This window comes from Myotis nattereri (genome assembly GCF_964212035.1).
Source record: "Myotis nattereri genome assembly, chromosome: 1".
NCBI lineage: Eukaryota > Metazoa > Chordata > Mammalia > Chiroptera > Vespertilionidae > Myotis > Myotis nattereri.
In genome coordinates, this window is record NC_138075.1 from 181812722 (window position 1) to 181838514 (window position 25793).

At 39.5% G+C, this 25793-nt stretch overlaps 1 protein-coding gene across 2 annotated transcripts; it reads left to right on the forward strand.

The window, feature by feature from the left end:
* The first annotated feature begins 3082 nt into the window (after window positions 1-3082).
* On the forward strand, window positions 3083-25793 carry CCNI (cyclin I). Of its 2 annotated transcripts, XM_081100959.1 has the most exons (7): window positions 3083-3756; window positions 10091-10247; window positions 13303-13431; window positions 16711-16785; window positions 16930-17070; window positions 17702-17932; window positions 24221-25793. In XM_081100959.1, the coding sequence occupies exons 2-7, from the start codon at window positions 10134-10136 to the stop codon at window positions 24662-24664; spliced, it is 1134 nt and encodes a 377-aa protein (XP_080957085.1). In that variant the 5' UTR covers window positions 3083-3756; window positions 10091-10133; the 3' UTR covers window positions 24665-25793. The 2 variants fall into 2 exon arrangements, with proteins under 2 accessions (XP_080957085.1, XP_080957086.1); XM_081100960.1 differs by lacking the exon at window positions 10091-10247 and having other exon boundaries at window positions 3357-3756.

The window sequence follows — 25793 nt, forward strand, 5'->3', positions numbered from 1 at the left end:
AATAATGCCCATGTTTTTGGTTAGGACAACTGGAACTTGTTCCTTACCATCTATTAATTACTTGTAATTATACTTATAGCACTGAAGATTATATTGTCACTGGCAATCTCACAGACAGCAAGACAGTTTTAATAAACCTGAACTTCAAAAAGGATAACTATGTAATGAAGTGGGAGCTCTTAAATGTTCCAAGTTACATCTTAATTGGTTCAACCCCTCTGCCAAGTAATTTGGCAAATTGGTAGTCATCAAAAGCCTTAAAACTGTAAATACCAATGGACCCAGAAGTAATCCAAAAAGGTTATACCTAAATATATTAATTGTATTTTTTTCTGTTCTTTCATTTTTTTAGGGTAAAGCATTACTGATATATAATTGACATTTCATACAATTCACCCATTTAGTGTACAACTTAATGATTTAGTACAGTGGTTCTCAACCTTGCTAATGCCGCGACCCTTTAATACAGTTCTTCATATTGTGGTGACCCCCAACCATAAAATTATTTTCGTTGCTACTTCATAACTGTAATTTTGCTACTGTTATGAATCGTAATGTAAATATCTGATATGCAGGATGTATTTTCATGGTTACAAATTGAACATAATTAAAGCATAGTGATTAATCACAAAAACCATATGTAATTATATATGTGTTTTCCAATGGTCTTAGGCGATCCTTGTGAAAGGGTCATTCGACCCCCAAAGGGGTCGCTACCCACAGGTTGAGAACCGCTGGTTTAGTATGTTCAAAATCATGCAACCATCACCACATTGATCTCAGAACATTTTCTTCAAAAAGAAACCCAATAGCCCTAGCTGGTGTGGCTCAGTGGATAGAGCACTGGCCTGCAGACCAAAGTGCCCCAGGTTTGATTCTGGTCAAGGGCACATAGGTTGGTTGCAGACTCCTCCCTGGCACAGGCCCTGGTCAGAGCACATGCAGGAGGCAACCAAACGATGTTTCTCTCCGTCTTTCCCCTCCCTTCCACTCTCTATAAAAGATTAATGGAAAAATATCCTCGGGTGAGGATTAACCAAAAAAAAAGAAAGAAAGAAACCCAACACCTATAGCTATCATCCCCCATCCCATTTCTGCCCCAGGTCCTAAACTCTTACCTACTTTCTGTTCTTCAGATTTGCCTATTCTGGACATTTCATGGAAACAGAATAATTATGCTAAGTGAAAGAAGCCAATCACAAAAGACTGTATATTATATGTTTTCAACGGTCATCCATGTTATACCATATATCAGTACCTCTTTTTATGGCCAAATAATATTCCATTATATAGATAAACCACATTTATCTTATACATCCATCAGCTGGTGGACATTTGTGCTATTTCACCTTTTGGTTATCATGAGTAATGCTGTTGTGAACACTCATGTACAAGTTTTTATGTGGACATGTTTTCATTCCTCTTGGCTACATGCCTAAGAGTGTATTTTATATTACTTTTATTGGAGTTAAAATCATGGCCCAACAATGTAACTATGCTACACTCTCAGAGGTATTATGCAGAAATGCCACATTCTCAAAGAGTATTGCGCAGTAAAATGTTGGCTTTGTAGAAAGAGCACATAGTGAAATGGAAAAAAGGCTACACAAAGTGAAAAAAGCAGGATGAACAACCACTTAAAATCCTTCCTGGGCTGCCCACGCCCTGCTCTGTCCTAGGGCCCTATGCACCTCTGCTCTCTCCCCCTCAGTTCTCTGAGGGCCAGCTATACTACCTTTCAGAGATTTTTCAGACTGTCTCAGCTTCAGAGCCTTTGCAAATGTTGTTTCCTCTGCCTGTATCACTCCTTCCCCACTTCTTTGCCCAGTGGTTTCAAGTCTCTTCTTAAATGTCACTTCCTCAAAGAAACACTCTCTTATATCCCTAACTAGGCTAGGGTGAAGTGTTTCCATAGCAGCCTGCAATTTTCCATCTTAATACTTCTGATACTTGTAATGGTTTATTCAGCCAGTAATCAAACACGGAGAGCCTTTTCCATGCAGGGATAAAGAGCGAAAATCATGGACGGTCCCTGCCATCCAAGACCTTATATTCTAAGGAGGGAGGACGATGTACACGTAAACAAATCAATATACTGGGCAATTTTAGGTGGTGATAATTAGCTCAATGTCTAGATTGTAGCCACCATTAAGGCAGGAGCTCTTTCTATTTCAGTCTCGGTTACTTCCAGTTTGGTAGAGCTTAGCACTGAGGCTGGCCCGCTGAAGAAGCTCAACACAAGTTTGTTCCATGCCTTCGAATAGGCATATAAGAGACAACATATGACAAACACAACGAAGACTACGTCCGTAAGTAATTGAGTAGGAGTCTTTTTCCCTTTTCTTTTTCAAAACTTTCTGTAATTCTAAATATTTTTATAATTAAGAGATGAGCCAAAATTACCATAGGTGAGTAAAAGAGCCCCAAATAAAAACACATTGATATGTCGCCACACACTTGTTAAACACCTGGCACTAAAATCCAGTCTGAAATACTCAGATGGGTTGGTTACGTGGATAGAATTTCCTTGGCGCATTACCAAGTAGGTTCCCGGCCTTCGGCAGTATAATTTACCGTCTTCAAACAGGCCTTAAGCAAAAAGATGCTCAAGGATATGATCACCCAAATTTCCCCATTTCTAAAGCGCTTGAGAATCTCCCCCCACCCAGGATGTGGCAGAGAAAACACCGCAATTCTTTCAACACGCCAATGATAAGAGAACACAATTGTTTTTGCGAGGTCAACAAAGAACACAATATCCTTACACAATATATATATTCTCCTACTCGCCCCAGAGACAAGCGAGCTTGGAAAAGCCCAGGCAGCTCTAGCTTCGGCTCGAAGCAAACCCACCCCCCAGCGGAGCGCGCAGCTCCTTTCTTCCCGGGACGCGTGCGCAGCGCACTCCCCGGCCGCCGCCAGCGGAGCTGAAAGGGGCGCTGACGTCACCGCGCGGAGGAACACCCGCTCCTCCAAGGAAACGAGTCCGCGCACCTGGGATTGCCCCAGCCCACAGGAGATGTTCTCTCGCCTTTTGCCCCAGTGCCAAAGCTTTCCCAGATCCTTTCCAAAGGCCTAGCTTTTTTCCAGGATTCCTCTGTTCGCTGCACGGGGAAGGAAAGGAGGGTAGAAAGCGAGTCCTATACAGTGTTGTTTACAAGGCGGGAGCTGTTCAGGGATCGGTCCGCGAGGGCGGAGCCGAGGGAGCCGGCACTTCTTTCTCCCTCTCCTCCCTCCCTAGCCTTCCCCGCGAGCGGACGCGGCAGCGCCTCGGTCTCGCTTTTTCTTATTTTCCCCCCTTCCCCTTCCTTTTTTTTTCTCCTTTTTTCCCCTTCCTCCCTTTCACCATTTCCCCTTGGAGGCGCTTCCCCCGGGCAGGGGCAGAGCCGGTCTCCCTCCCCGCCTCTCCCCGGCCCCCGCCGCCCTATGGAGAGAGGGAGCCCCCTCCCCACCCGGGCACTAGCGGTGGCCGTCGGAGGAGCGAGACCGGCGCTGGCGGCCTCAGGTCCAGGGTCGTCATGGAACTGATTCGCTGACCGACCCACCGGCTGCAGCCGTGCGTCCTGCTCGAATCCCAGTGCCCCCGGCCCCCGGCCCGGTTCCCCCTCTTCTCCCTCCTCCGTCGGCCCGGTCCTGGTCCCGCGCGCCCCGCCGCCGCGCGCCGAGGAAGATGAGGTGGTAGCGGGACCCCGGATGACCCCGCGTCACCACTGCGAGGCGAAGAGCTCTGCCCGGGAGGAGGAAGAGGAGGAGAAGGTGAGCGGGCGGGGCTGGGGGCTGCACGGGGCTCCGCCACCCGCGCGCGCGCGCGCGCGCCGCCCACCGGGAAGCACCCGGAGCTGCGCCCGCCGAGGTCCTCCTCCCCGCCCCCCGCTCATAACATCGTCCCTCCCTCCACATCCTCCCCCCCCCCGCCCCTTCGCCAGTCCCCCCGCCAGCCACAGCCCCCCTCTTTCGCCTGCGCCTCCCCGGGGACCTTCCGGACGCTCCCTCGCCGCTTCCACGCAAGAACAACTCGGCACCTGCCCAGTTTGCCAACAGCCCTGCTCTGTTCCCCTTTGGGCCCCCCCCCCTTTTTTTGTCACCGAGTAACTTTTTTTGTAAGGACTGCAGATGGCCTGCCCGGTCGCGCATTTTCTAGGCTCCGCGAGCCTGCATTCCTGCACAAAGACGGGGACTCCCACCCTTAGACCCCGGCGCCTACAGTGCCAAGGGTTTCCATGGCCGAGCGGGGCGCTTGCCAAGCGAGCGGGGTGGACCGCCGGTGCTGCCGGGACACGAAGAAGGGGAACGGGAACGTTACCCAGGGTGTGGGTGGGGGAACTTGAAGAGGAGGTGAGATTTGAGTTGCACCCTGAAGGGCAGATAAAAATAGCGAAATTTAGAAAAAAGGGGAAGAAGGGCCACTGCCAAGCTCTAGGTTCTATAGCTCGTCACCCTGGAAGGACTGGAGAATTGGGTAGCAGAACCGCGGGAAGTACCCGGGAGGCAGGATGGACGCAGATGGGAAACCTCGGAATGCTGCGCTCAACCGTTCAGCCTTTGTCCCGTGGTTGAGGAGTCACAGCATTTCAGCGGCGGTGAGGTTGCGATCCGATGTTAATAGCAGTAACACTTGTGGAGGCTTACCTGACAGTTACGGTTCTGAGTGGCTTGCAGCTCATTGAATCCTCAAGGACTCTTGGGGGCAGGTTTCGTTGAGGAGTCTCCTTTCACAGATGAGGGACACTGAGGCTTCCCCAAAAGAAGTAACTTCTTCCGTAGATGACACCGCTAGAACCCGGTGGCCAGAGTTTAAACCCGAGCCATCTGGTAGTCTCTGCTCAGAAAATGAATCTGTCGAAAAGATTAACCAGCAGTGTTACCTGTTTCTAGCTTTGCAGGTCATTTGTGGCAGCCCAGCAGAAGGGGATGGATACACAGCGTAAGAAAGAATGGGCAGGATTTAGATCCGCTAACCTGGGACCAGATGAGTGAGTCTGAGTTTCTGGACCAGGAAAACCTTAATACTCACGAAGAGCGGACTGGTAGAATTAGGGTGTTGGGAAGGCGCGGTAAAGGTGATTTGCATTATAGATGATTGAGTTTATGTGGCAGTGTGACATCCCAGTAGGTTAGAATGGAGCGCTAAGACATTTTTTGGTCAAGATTAGAAGCTCACAGTGTGTGTACATGGTTTATTCTGATTGTATAAGACTTTAAAAATGAAAAGAGTTCACATGTCTTTGCATGTTTCTTCATCTTTAAAATGAACTTAATACTACCAACTTCATAAGGTTTGTGAGGATTAAATCAGTTAATATGGCATAGTACTTTGAATAATAGCTGGCCAAGTAGCACTCACTGTTTTTGTTTTTGTTGTTAATCCTCACCCGAGGATATTATTTTCCATTGATTTTGAGAGAGAGTGGAAGGGAGAGGAGACAGAGAAACAGAAACATCTATGTGAGAGAGACACATCAATTGGTTGCCCAGAGGTACATCATCAAGGGCCTGTGCCCTTGACCTGGATCAAAACCTCATCTGTGGGCTTATAACCACTGAGCACCGGCTAGGGTGCCCTCACTGTTTTTACTTGTTAATTACTTAACAAGTGTAAATTGAAAGAACTGTGCAAAAGCATGGAGATTGGGAAAGAGAGCAGCCTGTTTTGGAGTTACAGGTAATGTAGTTCATTATTAAGTTAAGGGCATAAAGTCAAGGCGGTATATTAGAACATGAGGTTCTTGTATAAGTTACATTAATAAGTCCATCTAACTTAGAAGATGAACTTAAGATCCAGAAGTCAGCACCAGTACAGAATTATTAATAGGGTTGGTGTTATAATGACAGTAAATATAATTGTATCTTAAAGAAGTTGTTTCTATTATATATCCATCACTGTGCAATAGTTTCAGATGAGCGGGAGGTCCCATATATAGATTTATAATTTAGTTTATGCTGTAAAATAAGGATTTTATAAACTGCACTTAGACAGTAAGCTATTTGATAAACATGGAGAAAGAAGCAGAAGTAGCAATTGAAAGAATGGGAGGAGAAATGTGAAAGAAACTATCATAAAGTTAGAAGTGTAATATGCCAACCAGAATATAGTCTTTTGTTTTTTAGTTCCTTGAGACTTTTCTTTCTGAGCATTCAGAATTCTGGCTGTAACCAACAGTGTGCATATAACAAGATACTACGATAACTTTTATTACTTAAAACAATAAAATTATATTTTAAGTGTTTGTATTTTATTCCTTAGCAGGATTCATTATTCATCTAACTCAGCGGTTCTCAACCTGTGGGTCGCGACCCCTTTGGGGGTTGAACAACCCTTTCACAGGGGTCGCCTAAGACCATCAGAAAACACATATATAATTATATATTGTTTTATGATTAATCACTATGCTTTAATTATGTTCAATTTGTAACAATGAAAATACATCCTGCATATCAGATATTTACATTATAACTCATAACAGTAGCAAAATTACAGTTATGAAGTAGCAACGAAAATAATTTTATGGTTGGGGGTCACCACAACATGAGGAACTGTATTAAAGGGTCGCGGCATTAGGAAGGTTGAGAACCACTGCTCTAACTCAATCTGTTTTACTTATTAGAAAATAGGCTGCGTTCTGCCAGTAAAAGAAGTAAAACTCAAGCCAGTGCTTTCTCCATTGTATTGTGTTATCTGTCTTACTAGAGACTTAAAAATGGAATGTAGGCCCTGGCCTCATGGCTCAGTTTGGAGCATCATCCCATACACCAGAGGTTTCGGGTTGGATTCCCAGTCAGGGATTGTGGATTCAATCCCTGGTTGAGGCAACTGGTTGATGTTTCTTTCTCCCAAATCAATAAAAACATATCCTCGGGTGAGGATTAAGAGAAAAAAAGGAATGTAAACAATAGCCTGCTAATATAAGTTACTTACATGAGTTGTCTTTTTTTTTTTTGCTTTTCTACATTCTTTTAAGTAATTTCAAAAAGAAACGCTTTACCTGGATTCACTTAACGTTTTACCTTATTTTATCATTTGTCACCCTTCCCTCATGTATGTGTGTGTATGTTGCATACATGATGGCCCATTACTCCTAAATTTTAGTGTGTATTTCCTAAGAATAGGGATATTCTCTTACAGAATCACAGTAAAGTTATTTACTTAAGTAAATTTAACAATGCTACATTTACTTTTTTAAAAATCATCTTTTATTTTCAGTTACATTTGACATAGATCATTATATTTCAAGTATACACCCCAGTGACCAGACATTACATAACCTAACTAGAGGCTCAGTGCATGAAAATCATGCACTGGTGGGGTGTGTGTGGGTGGTATGTCCCCTCAGCCCGGCCTGTACCCTCTCAGGACCGCTCGGGTATTTCTTGCACTGGGCCTCTAGTCCCATATAATAAAGAGCTAATGTGCAAATGGTCATCATGGCCTCACGCCATAACAGCTCAGACACTCAACACTGGGGAGAGAGAAATGGGGACCAGCCAGGCTGTGGCCTGGGAGAGAAACAAACCACACGCCCTGTGGTCCCGGGCGCCAGTGGCTGGAGCTCCAGCCTGGGAGAGGGACAAGCCACATACCCCCCCCTCCCCGCCCCACGGTCCCAGGCACCAGCGTCTGCGGCCCAGGAGAGGGACAAGCCGCCTGCCCCGCGGTCCTGGGTACCTGTGGCTGAGGCCCGGGCGAAGCCACCCACCCACAGTCCCCTGCGGCTGTGGCCAGCCTGGGTCCCGGGTGTGGGGCGAGGCAGAGGCGGTTAGGGGCGGTCAGGCCGCAGGGGAGCAGTTAGGGGTGATCGGGCAGGCAGGCAAGTGGTTAGGAGCCAGCAGTCCCTGATTGCGAGAGGCAGTCAGACATCTTCCTAGGGGTCTAGGATTGGAGATGGTGCAGGCCAGGATGAGGGACCCCCCTTCCCCATGCATGAATTTTGTGCACCCGGCCTCTAGTTATATAAAAAGTTTGTAACTTTCCATGTGTTAATTCTAGACATTGAAATTAGAAAACAAACAAACCCTGAAGCATATACAGAATACAGGTACATAGTTGAGGTGCTGAAGTAGTTATATGAGGTTTATAATGAAAACCAGCATTTCCCTGCTGCAGGGCTTCTCCCACTTTTCTCTAAAGGTTAATTGCTATTAGTTCTTACCTGTTTCTCTGGTTATTTAAGATCCTATTTTCAAATAACTTGCCTTACTGCTATTTTTTGCATTTTAGATTAGTATAAAGATATAGCTCTCATTCTGTCTTTCAGCATCCCTTATCCTCCCAACATAGTTTTAATGTTTGTTAAAATTCTGTTTAGTGTTTTCATTATTATTGCTATGTTAATACTGTGGTATATAGTTACATTTACCTTCTTGCATAATCTTTTTAGTTTTCTGAAGTTATCTTTCCAGTTGTTAGCTTTCATCAAATCTATTTAAGTTTTCTCATTCTTAAGCAATACTCAATTCAGTTATCTACACACAGTCATAACTCTCAAATCTATAGTTTCTCTTAAAAAAATTTTTTTTTAGACATTTCTCTTGGACTGTCAGTTGCCCTACACTGATTTAGACTGTGGCTTTTTAAACTTGCTGCTTGATTTAGAGTGCCAGTCACCTTACTATTGAGTTTTCTGATCAACACGCCCCAGTAAAACTTACTGCATTGATACAAATGTTCCGTTTCTGTATTGTCCAATGTAATATCTGCTAGTCACTTGGAGTTTTTGAGCACTTGAAATGGGTCTAGTGCAAGGGTGGGCAACCCCTGGCATGCGTGCCAAACATGGCACGCCAGTAACTTTTGCTGGCATGCGAAACCCTCTCTTAGTCTTCCATTTACAATTTTTTTCTTAATATTGACTTTTTTATTTTTTGGATAAATTCAGTGTAGGTGCATCTTAGATAAATAAGTAATTTTACATAACAAGTTATCTTAAAGACCATAGACATGGATTGACGAGAGAGGGCAAGAGCAATTTCTATGCCTCTGCCTTAACTCTCCCTGCCTTCCTAGATCCGACCAGTGTTTTGGTTTCATCCACATACGCTTGTGAATCTTTGTTCTCAGTGATGAATTTTATAAGTCTTGTAATAGGAGTAGCCTGACGGATGAAAGTAGTAGCTCATGCATATCTCTGAAGGTCACAAAATATAAACCTGATGTAAAATCTCTGTCATCAGTGATGCCGCAGCAAAAGTCCCACTGATAATATCAAACGGAGTCAAAGTTTTCTGTCGGACTATCAGTGTACATGTATACATTAAAAAATAAATGTATTTTTATCATATACTGTGTTTTTGTCGCTCGAATGAATTTTATTATTTCTTCAAGGTTTTTCACATATGTACACCTTAAGAGATATCAAGTAGGCGTAACATGTTCTCAGAAAATTAGGGTTGGCACGAAGAAGAATTTTGAGTCAGATTTTTCTGGTTTTGGCACGCACTCACAAAAAGGTTGCCCACCCCTGGTCTAGTGTGACTGAGGAGTTATATTTTAACTTCAGTTCTAATTTAAATATTCACATATGAGGCTAGGACACTGCATTGGAAGCTCAATTCAAGATGGTTTCATAATGCCTTTTTTACTCTATGCTATTTGTATGTATTTTTGAACCATGAGAATTAATGAAAAACAAAAATTTTAAAATTAAAAAAAAGATAGTTTCCTACTTAAGTGATGGTTTCATACTGATTAAGTGGCAGTGGGTTGGATTTAATGTAATTGATGTAACTTTTTTTTTTTAAGAGGAATATTTGGGACTACTACTTCTAAGAATTCCTAGTATAAAAAACTCATGACTTAAAATTCTTTGTCACAGTTTGACACATTAATACTATAGTTTGATCAGACTCTAGGGGTTCTGTCAATCATAAAGCCATGTTATGTTTTCTCTTTATAACTGAGTTTCCAATTTAAGGTGAGAATGCATTAGATAACTATTATAAATTTTCAATATATATTTTAAAGAGCTATAAAATCCTGTACTGCCTCATAATATTCTTATTTTGTTTTATGAATTGCTTAATAAGAACCAGCATATTTATACGTTGTTATACCTATTCTATAATTACATAAAGAGTATTGTCTTTTATTTTATAGGTAGCTACATCAAGCTGGGAACCAGGCAGAACCAAAGGATATCATGAAGTTTCCAGGGCCTTTGGAAAACCAGAGATTGTCTTTCCTTTTGGAAAAGGCAATCTCTAGGGAAGCTCAGATGTGGAAGGTAAATGTGCCGAAAATGCCTACAAACCAGGTAATGATATTTCTCTTTACTCTAGATAGATTACTTTTATTAGAAATAAGTGTATTGCTGTCCTATATAGTGTCTTGACATGCATTGGAGAAATATGTACCATTAAAGGAAATGCTCTATTCTTTATTTTAGAAATATCTCCTTGTTTTATTCTGAAACAAGAACGAACTGTTTTTGTTTGCTTGTTTTATTTTTATTCGAATTACAGCTTTAGGAAGATAGGTATGTCTGTTTTCTTTCCTCATAGTCAATACCTACAGTAGTAAGCTGCCTTTATTTCTACATATATAGCTAGCCATGGAAGCTGAGTATATATCATTGTCTTTAGGGAACAAAAAAATTGCACTATATTTCTTGAATATTTATAAAGAGTTTGAGTAAACTACTAAGGTAATACAATGTTGGAAGCTTCTAGGGAGATAGCCAGTTGAGCTCTCAATTACTGTTGGTTATATACCCTTTAAAAAAAAAAAGTTCAGTATAAGTCAACATGACATTGCTGCCAAAACAAAATTTAGGGTTAGATTAATGAAATAACCAATCTACTAGTAAGACAAAGTGAGGCAATAGTTTTACTTTATTGCTCATTAATGACAACAACTGAAATGTCTCAATTTAAGAAACACACTAAAAAGAATATATCTAGAAAAAGAAAAACTGGAATGGTAAAAGGGAAATCATGTCAAACATAAAACGGTTAAAGAGCAAGGGATGTTTAATCAGGAAAAGAGATGACTCTATGGGTGTAACACCCGTCATTAACTAAAGGGCTATTGTTTAAGATATGGCTCTATTCTATATTAGTCCAGTGGCTAGAACTAGAACCAATCCAAGTGACCACTAGAAAGAAGCAGTTTAAGATTCAATTTAAGACAATATTGTGAATATAGTGAAGAAAAACTTTCCAATAATTTATGTAGCTTTTCCACAGTGGAATGAACAAATATCCAGAGCAGAGGATCACTTATCGGAGATGTTAGAACTTTTAAGTTTTGTGGTTAGACTGAATTATATTAATAAACTGAATGCATATTAATAAAACTATGAAGCTTTTAAAAATACAAATTTCCACAGATGCCACTGCAAGCCCAGTGGGTGTGGGTGGGGCCTGGAAGCACTGTAAGGAGCCTCCTCAATGATTCTGATTTGCCTGGTAGCCCAGTGGTTTGAGATCCTGTATTTGAAAACCAATAATTAGATGGCCTTTAAGATTCCTTAAGAGTTCCAAAATAATGGTAACCGTCTTTATATAAACAACTTGAAGCTGTTTTATGTTTGTATATGAAAAGCACTTGAAAAAATAAGTTGGTAATATCTAAAAGTGCATGTCGCCCTAACCGGTTTGGCTCAGTGGATAGAGCATTGGCCTGCGGACTGAGGAGTCCCAGGTAGGATTCCGGTCAAGGGCATGTACCTTGGTTGCGGGCACATCCCCACTAGGGGGTGTGCAGGAGGCAGCTGGTCTATGTTTCTCTCTCATCAATGTTTCTAACTCTCTATCCCTCTCCCTCCCTCTCTGTGAAAAATCAATAAAATATATTTAAAAAATAAAAAAAGTGTATGTCACTTTGACCAATCTTTAATCCCCTCAAAAGTCATGTGACAAAATTATCATATATCTAAAAGTGCTATTATTATATAAAAGAATGTCTCTAACCTGGATGAATTATAAAGAAATGATCATCAATGTTCATCTAATGAATGTGTACTGTGAGCCTATTATATGCCAGTGAACAAAAATGATACAAACCTACCCCAAGAGAACTCAGCCAAATCACCAAGAAACTATCTCATAAGGAAAGTAGAGTGCTATGGGAGCACATAGAAAGGGAGTAACAAGTCTATAACCAAAAAAAAAAAAAAAAAAAAAAAAAAAGTCTATAACATTCTGTGTAACCACTATCCTAAACTGAGGGTTAGGGGATGCAAATTAAGAGAATTGTGAGAGATTCTTGAAGTAGGATTTAGGTGGGGGAAGAGAAAGGTAGAAGGAGGGAATTGGAGAAAAGCAAAAGGTTGGATTAAACCTTTACTTGTTTGGAATACTCACTGAAAATACTCTTCTACTAATCTCAGAGTCATTTCTGTACTTGTTTGTGTTTACCTGGCAGAAGTAGTACTCATGGTTGTTTTATTTATTATTAGTAGATTAAGTGTTGCCAGGCTTGTTTTGTTTTATTTTTATTGCTCTTTCAAAACCTAAGAGTAAAGGCATCTAGACCATTACTGCTTTAAAGTGTGTACCTTCTAAAAATTACGCCTATACTCAGCAGTTAAAAAATAAGATATAGGAGGTTTGAAACAATATGTTTTGTGTTTGTGTAATCTCTCCAGTGGTAAGTTAGTTCAGGTGACTTTTCTTCTTTCATATTTTTTTATCATTTTAAAATGTAATTTGTCTGTTGTCCCTCATGTCTTTTATTTATTCCTGTTGACTTTAGCTTTGTTTTTTGTTTTTTTAATCCTCACCCGAGGATATGTTACAGAGGGGATGCGGGGGGGGGGTGTGGGGGGGGGAACATCAGTGGGTTGCCTCACAATTGATCTACTGAACGATGTTCCAACCAGCGGAGCCACCTACCAGGGCTAGCTTTGTTTTTAATGGGCTATCATTCTGTTATTGTAACCTATTTATATTTCCTAAGATAATTTAATGACTATTTGTTGTCTTAGAAATTCACTATATTATTCTCAAGAATTGGAAAAACTTAATTTCAAAATGAATAAGTGTTACCTAAACTAAAAATGTTATATTACCTGAAAACCTCAATTTAATTATCAATAGATGGTGAGATGACATAGTGAATATTTTATTTAATAAAGAATGAGAATATTAGATATTGATGTTAAATGCTATAACTAATATATAAACTTTTATCTTCATTTATCTTATGTGCTAGATTTTGAAAAAACTTAAAAACATTTTTAATATATAAACACTATTCCATAGCACTTGCTAACCTTTTATAAGAGAGAATTCTAAACATATTCTTGATGATAACTTGAAACTTTACCTGTTTTATTTTAATTTCATGTTTTAATTGTTCTCTTATAGAATGTTTCTCCATCCCAGAGAGATGAAGTGATTCAGTGGCTGGCCAAACTCAAGTACCAATTCAACCTTTACCCAGAAACATTTGCTCTGGCTAGCAGTCTTTTGGACAGGTTTTTAGCTACTGTAAAGGTAATTAAATACTTTAGAATACACTTAAACGCAGCCTCTTGTTTGAGGCTTTATATGCTAAACTGGGGGTATTAGTAAACATTCTGTAAGATGGAAAGGAATAGGAAAATCTTCGTGGATGTGATATGTGTACCTGTACGAAGACATGATGTCTTTTATTGCTTTAAATTTTCAGGAATGTTTCTAATTGTGTAATTTTTTTGCTACAAGTATTCCTAACTTATGCTTAACCTATGAAATTTTTGATCTCCTGATTTTAATGCAAACCATATAGCATTGGCAGAATGTTTAGTCATCTTTTAACATATTGGTGTACTAATGTGGACAGTGAATCAAACTAGAAAAGTATAAGCCTATTACACATTTTTCTCTGTCACTTCTTGTTTATTGAATATTGTCTGGTTTTCTGAACAATATATACTTTCTAGAGGCATACATTTGGAGCATAACAAGATGAACTGAACTGTCATAAAGTAACTTGTATTTTTGTTGAATGGCAAATATATGAATATGTTTTATATTGATCCTGTTGGCATATCTTTGGTTATATTATGCAGAATCAGTCATAGTGGGCCCTGAACAGATTCAAAGCAGAAAGTTAGCATTTATTTAATGGCAAGGCATAAAAAAATTTAAAAAGCATTCAGTTGTTATTTGTATGCCTAGGATTATATAAGCTGGAGGAACTATGAATTCAGTACTGAGGGGTCTATACACTTTTTTATTAGGTATGCAACATAGAAGCCATTTGGATGGCTATTCAGTTACCTTTTTATGTTTCAAACTAATACTCCTAAGAGACTTTAAAAAACCTTAATTACAATGATACTAATTGCCTAAAATCTGGGTTATCTGAGATGCCTACTTTTATCTCAGTATCAAGTCCCCCACCCCTCCATCCTGGTTCCCTATAACAACTAACCTCCCTTTCACAGAGAAAGATGCTTTTAAGGTCAGTGTCCTTTCTTGGGTCATATATTCTTCAAAAATTAATGAACTTATTGTAGCTTTTATTATAGAAAAGATTATTACTGACCTTATTAAATGTTTTAAACTGATTTGGGCAAGTTTCTAAAACAGAATTTTGCCAAGTATAATCTGATTTTTTCATATTTCTTATTTAATGGGTCCTGTCATGTTGTTAGCATCAGATATAGTACTGTTATTTAGATGGTTAGTCTATATTGAAACAATCTAAAATGTATTCATAGTTTAAATAAAGGCACTTAAACTTTAAATAAAATTTAGATAAAAGGGCTACAGCAAAGAATGGAGCCTTACTCCTAGCTGTGCAGAATAAAGTGCTATGAAGCTCTTTAAAAGTATGTTTAAAAGAATCTCTAGTAAGTGAGATCTGCATGTTTGTATGTGAAGAATACATCCCGATGTACATCCAGGACTGAGAACTCTTAGTTGAAAAATAAAATCGCACATTTGCTGCTGGGATTCTTTTTATTACTAAATTTATTTTTGGTGCCCTTGATTTAGGGGTTGCATTGCCTACTTGAAGTTAGTAACTGTTGGGATCTTTGTAATGAACTCCGATTACCTCATAGATGTGGGTTTGATACACATGGGGTAATGAGGGAACCTGGAAAACTATCTTAGCAACAAGATCTGGCTCACTTCCTAGACCACTTGTTGGTGTCTCTAACCTCTGACATTGTTTTCTCATCTATAAAAAGATGTAATAGACATGACAATATTTATGGAAGTATTTTCTGAACTGTATTAACTGATTAGTATTAGTGATTATTTTAAAATATTGATAGTATTGAACCATCTTTTATTATCTCATACAGGCAGAGGATTCTAAGATTCCTAGACAGTATGCCACTTGTACTGAGGCGCAATGGTTATTGGCATGTTTGTTAAAAAGTTAGTTAATCAGGGTTGTACTATGGTCATCAGAAGGCTTCCCCAGTTTCACAGAAATGAATGTAATGTTTAAGTATAAAATACACGGTGACACAGGCTTTCTTTGTGTTGTATAACTTACCTCTGTCATACAATATAATTAGTACTAAATTGTTTTGGTTATTTAAAACTAGATTCTGATGCTGGATTGGCAAACCCTTATTCTATCAGTAAGGTAGAAAGTGGACCAACTTTATTGTAGATATGGAAAACAGGCAAATTCCAGCCCTACTATGGGTGTCAAACCTAAGAACTTTTTTTAACCCACTGATTGATTCTATATATATATAGGATCCTTTCATTCTTATGGAACTTGAATATATAATTTTGTGTGTGTGCACATTAATAATTAGAACATTTCTACTTGTCTGCTATTATCCTATAATTTTTTAAAAGCACTTGAAATTTATTAGTAGCCTTCTTTTTATATTTTCTTCTGTTTAATTCTCCTAACACCTTGTATGTTAATTTTACTGATAGGATAGGTAAAGAGAATAAAACCAGCTTAAAAACACACATACAGCCGAAACCGTTTTGGCTCAGTGATAGAGCGTCGGCCTGCGGACTGAAAGGTCCCAGGTTCGATTCCGGTCAAGGGCATATACCTGGGTTGCGGGCATATCCCCAGTGGGAGATGTGCAGGAGGCAGCTGATCGATGTTTCTCTCTCATCGATGTTTCTCTCTCATCGATGTTTCTAACTCTCTATCTCTCCCTTCCTTTCTGTAAAAAATCAATAAAATATATTAAAAACAAAACAAAACAAAAAACACCATACACAAATATTTTTATTTTGGAGAATTTTATTTATTAAATTAAAAATTGTCTTCTAGCCGAAACCGGTTTGACTCAGTGGATAGAGCGTCGGCCTGCGAACTGAAAGGTCCCAGGTTCGATTCTGGTCAAGGGCATGTACCTGGGTTGTGGGCACATCCCCAGTGGGAGATGTGCAGGAAGCAGCTGATCGATGTTTCTCGCTCATCGATGTTTCTAACTTTCTATCTCTCTCCCTTCTTCTCTGTGAAAAATCAATAAAATATATTTAAATAAATAAATAAATAAAAAATAAAAATTGTCTTCTAAAATCAAGCTCTTCTCTGCTGGACAGAATTGAACTTAGGCTAACTAACATTGGTTGAACTTTCAGCAATGGAATGATGCTGGTATTTCCATAGAATATCAAATGGCTAGGCTTGTGAAGTTAAAAATTAACTGATCTTAGAAAGCAGTGGGTGGAATCAAATGAATTGCTTTCCATCGAATATATGCATACTTGTCTTACCTGCATATCTGGTTTTTTAAAATAAACTCTTATCTTTTGAAAAAATCACTGAAGTTGCTTTTTTGCTCTTTATAATTTTAGGCCCATCCGAAATATTTGAATTGTATTGCAATCAGCTGTTTTTTCCTAGCTGCCAAGACTGTTGAGGAAGATGAGGTAAATGTTTTTCTTTAAAAATTAGTTATGTCTCTTTTTTGAATATTTCTCTCCATTTGTTCACCTGCTTTTTGTTTATTAAAATGAAAGTTGAAAATGAAACTTTTCTGTCCTCTCCTCCCTGTCCCTCTTTGGTTTGGATAGAGAATTCCAGTACTGAAGGTGTTAGCAAGAGACAGTTTCTGCGGATGTTCCTCATCTGAAATTCTGAGGATGGAGAGAATTATTTTGGATAAGTTGAATTGGGACCTTCACACAGCCACACCATTGGATTTTCTTCACATTGTAAATATACCTAAGTTTTTTAGTTTCTTATTTGAATACTAGAGGCCCAGTGCACAACATTCATGCATTCAGGGTGGGGCGGCGGAGTGGGGGGCAGTCCCTCAGCCTGGTCTGCATCCTTTTGCAGTCCTAGAGCCCTCAGGGGATGTCTGATTGACGGCAGTTGGACATCCTTAGCGCTGCCACGGAGGTGGGCCGCTATGCTCGCCTGCCGTGAGCCTGGCTTGTAGCTGAGCGGTGCTCCTCCTTTGGGAGTGCACTGACCACCAGGGGCAACTCCTGCGTTGAGCATCTGCCTCTTGGTTGTCAGTGCATGTCATAGCAACCAGTCATTCCACTGTTCAGTCCATTTGCATATTACCTTTTTATTATATAGGATATAATCCTATTTTAGTAACTAGAAAAGTAGATTGCGTGATCAGTTGTTTTGTTCTGAATTTTAGGAAAAGCGAACTTACTGCAAATAGCTAAGGAAAAATTAGAAATTAGGTGTATGTCAAATCACTGAAGCTAACATCAAAATTGAAAATTGAGTAACACTAAAAGTTTCATCAATTTCTATACATAATTTACCTAGACATTTAAGTAAAACTAGAATGATGATCTTCTGATTTTTTTTTTTCCCCACCAGTTCCATGCCATTGCAGTATCAACTAGGCCTCAGTTACTTCTCAGTTTGCCTAAACTGAGCCCATCTCAACATTTGGCAATCCTCACCAAGCAGCTACTTCACTGTATGGCCTGCAACCAGTTTCTACAGTTCAAAGGATCCATGCTTGCTCTGGCCATGGTTAGTCTGGAAATGGAGAAACTCATTCCTGATTGGCTTCCTCTTACAATTGAACTGCTTCAAAAAGCACAGGTAGGTGTCAGTCTAATTAAATAGTGTTCATTTCAAGTATATCTCTTACTTGGATAAATAGGGTTACCAGATGGTTATAACACTAAGAGGCATTTCTAATCTTAAAATGGCAAACCATTTTTAAGAGTAGATAAAGGTGAAGTAATTTACACTTTCAATTTATGGGCTAGCCTTTTTTATTCCTGTAAAACTTATATATAGTATTTTCTTGATTCTTTTAAACTTTAAACCCTTCTTCTAGATTACTTAAAACTTTAAGAATCTTGGAAAAGTTAATATGATTTTCAGTTATATATTTTCCTTTAGTTTTGTATGAAAAATCTGTCTAGCTGCATTTGTAGGTTTCATTATAGTACTTTACTCATTTTATAAAAGATGCATCAAAAACATAAATTGTAAGAAGTTGTTTTTTTAGACAAGCACATAATTTAGTGTTGGTTAGAGAGGGAAGTATTTGTACCAGAGTTTTTGGAAGGGTGAAGCTCTCTTTCTGAAAGAGGTTTCGTCCTGGTAGTTCCTGTTGTTGCCTGAGATTAGTCCATCACTTCTATTTGCAAATTGGTATAAAATGTTATGGGTCATTTAAATTTTTATCGGCATCTATATAAAATGTAACAGTTTAGTGGGAAAATTCTCATTCCAGTGGGAAGTTAGTAATGGTGCTATATGTTACTAATTACTTCAAGAGAATTCTTATTAGTTCTACTCATGTGACCAAGTAGAACTTACAAATTTAGATCTGTAAACCTACTCCTGTCAACTGAATCCATAAAAGACTTATGAACTTACTTTCCCTTTATATGTCCCTGTTCTCATTTGGCAGTAGTTACTCTGATTTGTTTTATTGGATTTTATTTAGAGAAAAGGCTTAAATTCCGAGCTTAAAAACATTTTTAATATAGAAACTAATTTTAGTAAAGAGGCTACAGTTATATTAACACATTGTTTGCGAGTAGTTTTTATCGCGCGCTAACAGGTGGCGCGGGCCATTTTTGCTAATTTTTTGCGCAAATGGCAACGTTCAGTAAAATTACGATAACTTTAGTTTACGTATTTATATGTTACCCGCATTCTACCGCTAGTCTATAAAAAACGTATTAATACGTGTCCCGCGCTTTACTACACTGGTAGAACGTATAAATACGTAAAACGTGTAAACACGTTTCCCACATACAATGTGTTAATAAAATTTATAAGAATATTATAAAAGAAAAATGAGAGCCGAAACCGGTTTGGCTCAGTGGATAGAGTGTCGGCCTGCGGACTGAAGGGTCCCAGGTTCGATTCCGGTCAAGGGCATGTACCTGGGTTGCGGGCGCGTCCCCAGTGGGGGATGTGCAGGAGGCAGCTGGTCGATGTTTCTCTCTCATCGATGTTTCTAACTCTCTGTCTCTCTCCCTTCCTCTCTGTGGAAAATCAATAAAATATATATTAAAAAAAAAGAAAAAAAAGAAAAAAAAAGAAAAGAAAAATGAGAGTAATACTTGAGTTTGGTGTTTTGTGTAAATTAGTTATAACTAATGATGTTATAGATGTGAGCTGTAGAAGTCAGCAGACATACAAGAAGTGCCTTAGGGCTCTACCTCTTAGCTTTGAGAATTTCAGGCCCTAGTTTGTGAGCAGAGAAAGACATTATGAAAAGGGTAGTGATCAGAGCAACACATTAGCCAGAGCACCACCATTCTTGTATGTGTTTTGTTCCACTGTTTTTAGCATGGCTCAGCTTGTTCTTCATTTCTGGGACATGTGGTGTTAGTGTAACAAGGGTGTTTCTTCTTTACAAGTGAGATATATTCTTTTAATAGCATATGTTAGGTTGAAATAATTGAGAAGTGTTCATTTCTATTGAAATAAATGCTATAATGAAAGTAAATCCTAGGAGAAAGTTGCTATTTTGTGAGAAGTTTTAGAAACTATCATAAACCATCAATCGTACCATATATATGGATAGTGTAGCACAGAAAATTTATTTTGCCTACCTAGAGTGTTGGAAAAATGAAATTGAATATTAATCATTACATTATATTACATTACATTAGGCTGTGGCAGTAGGGAAGCGGCATTAATAGAAAGCCACCTATATTATATTTTACTAGAGGCCTGGTGCATGAATTCATGCGCCAGTGGGGTCCCTTGGCCTGGCCTGCGTGATCGGGACCAAACCGGCTCTCCAACATCCCCTGAGGGGTACCGGATTGTGAGAGGGTGCAGGCCAGGCCGAGGGACCCCTCCAGTGCATGACTGGGTCTGGGGAGGGATGCAGGAGATTGGCCAGTGGGGGAGGGTCCGCGGAAGGACTCCAGGGCATGTCCGGCCCTTCTCGCTCAGTCCCGATTGGCCAGACCCCAGCAGCAAGCTGACTTACCCATCTGAGCGTCTGCCCCTGGTGCACCTCATAGCGACTGGTCAACTGCCTGCCCCCTGGTGGTCAGTGCACGGCATAGCGAGTGGTTGAGTGGCCTTAGCATATCATTAGCATATGATGCTTAGATTGAATGGACGACCGGACACTAAGCATATTGAGCTTCTATTATATAGGATTTTTTTTATTGGAACAAGTGACATCCTTCTCAGTGCCACTTGATTTGGTCTCTGTGCCTATTCCCAAGCTAGCACACAGAAAATTTGCTATATGAAGTGTTACTGTCACAGAGAAAGGACAGACTTTGAAGCATAGATAAAAAGAATGTAAACAGCATGTGTATTTCTGTAGCTTTGAGGGCTGTTCTCTACTGAAGAACACTGGAGAAGCTGCTGCTTCTCTCTCATAAGTCTGGTGCTGGAAGAAGGAAGTGTTCACTGAGTCTAGCTTCCCCCTTTACTGAAGGAGTATCATAAGCTTGGAATTAAAGGAATCTTCTTAGAAATAATTTCATTCAACTCCTTTATTTTATCCTGTAGTCCAGGGAACATGGGACTTTTTCAGAGACACACAGGACTCCTTAGTAGTAAAGTAGACAAAAACACGGTGCTGTTTCAATACCACACAAACTTTAAAGATTTGAGTCCAGTGGTTTTTAGAGTTTCTTTCAGAACTGGAACCCCTTCCCTCACCCCCAACAAAATCAGCACCCCCAACACACAATCCCAGAATACAAAATAGAAAAGTATCACTTGATTATATGTGTTTAGGGCAGAGGCCTGTTGGGTCCAGAGTCCTACTCAGTATGGCCTCTTCCCTTCTGTAAGCTGTTTGAACATAGTTTGAAAACCACTGTTTCATTCTTTTATATAATATAAATAGTTATAGTCCACAAACATTTATTGGGAACTCTATGATCTAGGCACTGGGAATACAGTGATTCTAAAAAGAACGTCTGCCCCATGTAGTATTCAAGTTACAGTGGGGGAGATAGTTAAACACAAGGTCAGAAAACTTTTAGAGACTTTGGGACTTGATCTTAGCAGTTCTCTAAAACCATCTTGGATTGGTGGCCAACCCTTGTGGCCCAAACCTGATGGCTCCTGATTCTTCAAGATTCAGTTCTGTCTTTGCTACATTCGCCTGTGTTTAGGTAATCTTTGTGATTAGACCTGGGACAAAGCCATAGTAATATCAGATATTCCTTCTGGATTTCTGATTCTGGTATAGGAAATTCACGTTGGTGAGATCATGCCAGAATTACGTCTGACATGTTTCCCTTTGCTCTGGGTTGAGAGGACTGCCAGTGCCCATCACAGATACCTCATGCTATGCAGAGGCCACTGTCATTAGCTCTGCCTGTGTTCCTTCCAGACTTAAAAGTACAGTGAGTGTTCCCTGGTTTGAAAGACAAGCTCCCTCTTGTCCCCCCTAGTTTCCCCACCCCTGTTAGCTCATATGCTACCTGTTGGTCAACATTCTGAGATGCCTAAACCCTTTTCTCTTCATACCCTTTCTCTCATTACTCTAATTCTGTGGCCATCCTCAGTGTCCTCCTTTTCCTGACTGATTTGGCCCTCCTTGATAATCTTAGGATGTTAAAACTTACCCAAATTCAAAGTAGATGTTCCCTGCTGTGGTATAATATAAAAATTAGAGTAGTGAGTTAAAGAAGCAGACCCTCCTTACTAGGGTCTCCCAGTTCTTCTTGAAGGTGTCTAAGATCAGACTGTTCTGGTAGGATTTCTCAGAGCTTCATGCTGTGCAGTGAACCTGGATCCGTCTGAACCTATTACTTATGTCTTTCTGTTCTGTTCCCCCTTTCCAGCAGTAAACTATTTGGATGTCTATCCTGTAAACTTTCAGTGTTTAATCTCTCATATCTTTCTAGTTGTATCACTTTTACTAGTAAACAGCATATTTTTATTGATTTCAGAGAGAAAGAGAAAGAGAGAGAAACATCAATGTTGAGAGAGAATCATTGATCAGCTGCCTTCTGCATGTCCCTTACTGGGGATCAAACCCTTAACCATGGCATGTGCCCTTGACTGGGATCAAATTGGGACCCTTCAGTCTATAGGTCGACACTCTATCCACTGCGCCACACAGCTAGAGCTAATAGTATAATTTTCTGCTAGTTCTCATCTCTATAACAACCCATTTACTTTTTTTTTCACAGTGAAAGATTATAATGACATAGTCTTCCTTTTACTTGAAAGTCATCTCTTTTCCTAATTCTGCTGTGGTATTATGCCTAATGATCAAAGCAGTAGAATAGTTATAGTACTTTTACTTTTCTAGGCCACTAAGTATCACTCATTTGCTAAAGCACAATTTTTTGTGCTTATTTTTTGGAAATCATTTTTACATATAGTCTTTTTTCACTTTCCAATTTCTTTTATTTCTATCACCTCTTTTTTGTTGGCTTCTTGAAGTACTGGCTAGGGTACCAATCACCTTAAGGAACTTTGAAATCCCATCCCTTTTCTGTGTGCTTTGTTCCACTGTTTTCCTGGGTAACAAGTAATGAATATATTTAGAGATAAAAACAATCTGTGACCAAATGTGTTCTTGCAGAGTATGTTATTTTTCGTTATTTTTCGGTGGTATTGCAAACAGTCATGCTTGTGTGCTACAGGTTATATAGATGTGAATAAAACTTGGTTAAGAAATATCCAAAAATGCTTACGAAATATATGACTAGAAAGTGATCCTTTGGTAGTTAAATAGGCTTCCAGGAGGGTGGTGGTAATTAGCCAGACCTGGAAGGTAATAGGTAGGTAATACAATTTCAACAAGTAGAAACAGGCTGAGTAAGAGTAAAGTAAGAAAGGGCAAGATTTGTACAGAATAGAGAGCAGGCCCATTTGGCAGGAATGGAGAGCACAAATTGGGATATGTTAGGAAATAAGGCTGGATAAGAAGGCTGGGGTCAGATTGTGGAGACCTTATTAATAGCAAGCTAAAGAAGTGAGCTTATTGCTGGTAGGCATTGGGGTGCCACCAAAGAACTTTGAATAGGGAAGAAATATATGTTGCTAGAGGAAGATTATTTTGAGTACAGCTATAATTACAGAGAACAGAGGGCTGAGACTAATGACTCTTTACCAGAGGTAAGATTTTGAAGGCCTTCCAAAAGATCTTGGAATCTTATAGTCTATAATAGAAAAGTTAAATGTTTAAATAGATCATGCTGATACAATGTGGTTGAGTTTGATGACAGGTTGGTATAGAAACAGATGTTTCTGGAATTTGGGTGTGTAAAAGGCTGGGGAGAGTCGAGGGTGGCTTCAGGAAGGATTGATATTTGAACTGTCCTGAAGGGTAAGAAGGAATTAGTGTAACTCACAAATTAAACAAAAACAATTAGTGTAACTCCAAATTAAACAAAATCATTTCTTCCCAGTGTTGTTAAGCCTGCTATTTTTCTACAAAAATATGACTTATCAAAAGTTCTCATTTACTGTCTAAAAAGCAAAATACTTAAATTATTCTCAAGGCCAGGAAGCCTTTCCTATTTCTTATTTAAATTTTTTCTTGCCTCTGGCTTCTTCTTTAAATTCTTAATTTTAATCACTGAAGAGATTAGAAGAGGCAGGGGAATGGACTGGACAAAAGCAGTTGTGGATATGTAGCAGTGAACACGAGAGAATCGATTTTACTTTCATGAAGATGTTCAGAATACAATTGCAAATATAGAATTCAAGTTTCAAAGATATTTATATTAAAAATACAGAATTTGGGCAGGATTCCTAAGATGATAGGTAAGCTGGAGGAATAGATGGGTTTGAGGTAGAAAATACAGGGTGAGTAAAGGAAGCTGGGGTGCAGAGGGCACAGGATAGAAACGCAGCCAGCAAAGATGACGGAGCAGCCGATGTTATTAATTAAATTATCAACTTTTTTCCCTCCCCCCCCCATCCCAGATGGATAGCTCCCAGTTGATCCACTGTCGGGAGCTTGTGGCACATCACCTTTCTACTCTGCAGTCTTCCTTGCCTCTAAATTCCGTTTATGTCTACCGTCCCCTCAAGCACACCCTGGTGAACTGTGACAAAGGAGCGTACAGATTACATCCCTCCTCTGTCCCAGGCCCAGATTTCTCCAAGGACAACAGCAAACCAGAAGTGCCAGTCAGAGGTACAGCAGCCTTCTATCATCATCTCCCAGCTGCCAGTGGGTGCAAGCATGCCTCTGCCAAACGCAAAGTAGAGGAAATGGAAGTGGATGACTTCTATGATGGAATCAAACGGCTCTATAATGAAGATAATGCTTCAGAAAATGTGGGGTCTGTGTGTGGCACTGATTTGTCAAGGCAGGAGGGACATGCTTCCCCTTGTCCTCCTCTGCAGCCTGTGTCTGTCATGTAGCTTCAGGTGTTATCTTTAAGTGCAAGCTGAGGTCTACTACTCTGGGAGCAGGAACGTGGAAGACCAGGGAAGGTATATACTGAGGCTGATTTGCAGTGAGCCAGAAAAGAAACAAAACCATTTATTAGTGTGGCTAATTATAATTCAACATTATTTAAGCACTTAAAGACCAAATAAAAGTATAAAATTCAAAAGATCCAACAATTTTAAGTAAAATATTTCTTTGTAGTATTTGTCAGTTCTGCCATTTACTCTGCTAAAATGTAATGTAGGCTCCCCATGTTAAAAATTCACATTCAGTGTTGTGTTTTTTTAAGTCCCAAAATTCATAGCTAGCAAACCCTGTCCCATGTCCTGACTTAATTTTCCTCTTGCTTTTGCTTGCTTTCTTATTGAATACTTAATGAATTTTATGCATGTTGATCTATAGCCTGACTTCCACTGATTAGGAAACCCTCAAAATTATTTTTTTAGCAATTCAGTAAACAGATTATTTCAGATTGACAGCCATATTTAATCCATGATTCAAATTCAAATTAATCTGAAAAGGTACTTCAAAATTGCCCCAAATGAATCAGAGATGATAATAGAAAAAGGACTCACATTGCCACATTGATTTTTGTGTTTGTCTCATTTCAGTTTCTAGGATTTGGAAAAAAAAATTATTTTTATTTTTGATGATCTTAAACTGAAACTTAAAAGTGTCATATAATTAGGATACTTTTAGATTTGCAAAAGCATTTTTGACATTTGGATAAGAAATTTGTGATAAATATGTTGAGGTACTTATCAAAGAAACATGTAACAACTAAAATTTAGATTTTATTTTTTTGGAATTTATCAGCTCCTTTTCACTCTATAATCAGTAGGGAGACTGTCGTGATGTTGGGGCAGCTCTATGATTGGGTCTGTGACATGTAATAACTGAATTTAGTTCCCTAGTTTTATGTTAAGCTATTAGGATTTTCTGGATAAAAGTTATTCCCTGCCTCCCAAGCCTACCTATATTTCTCTTAGTGACTCCTGTAATCTGAGCTCCCTGTGCAGTCTGAAGAAGGTATTGCAGCCAGAACCAGCCATGTACTGATGATGATAAAAGCCTCTGGTAGCAATAAAACGTTGTCCTTAA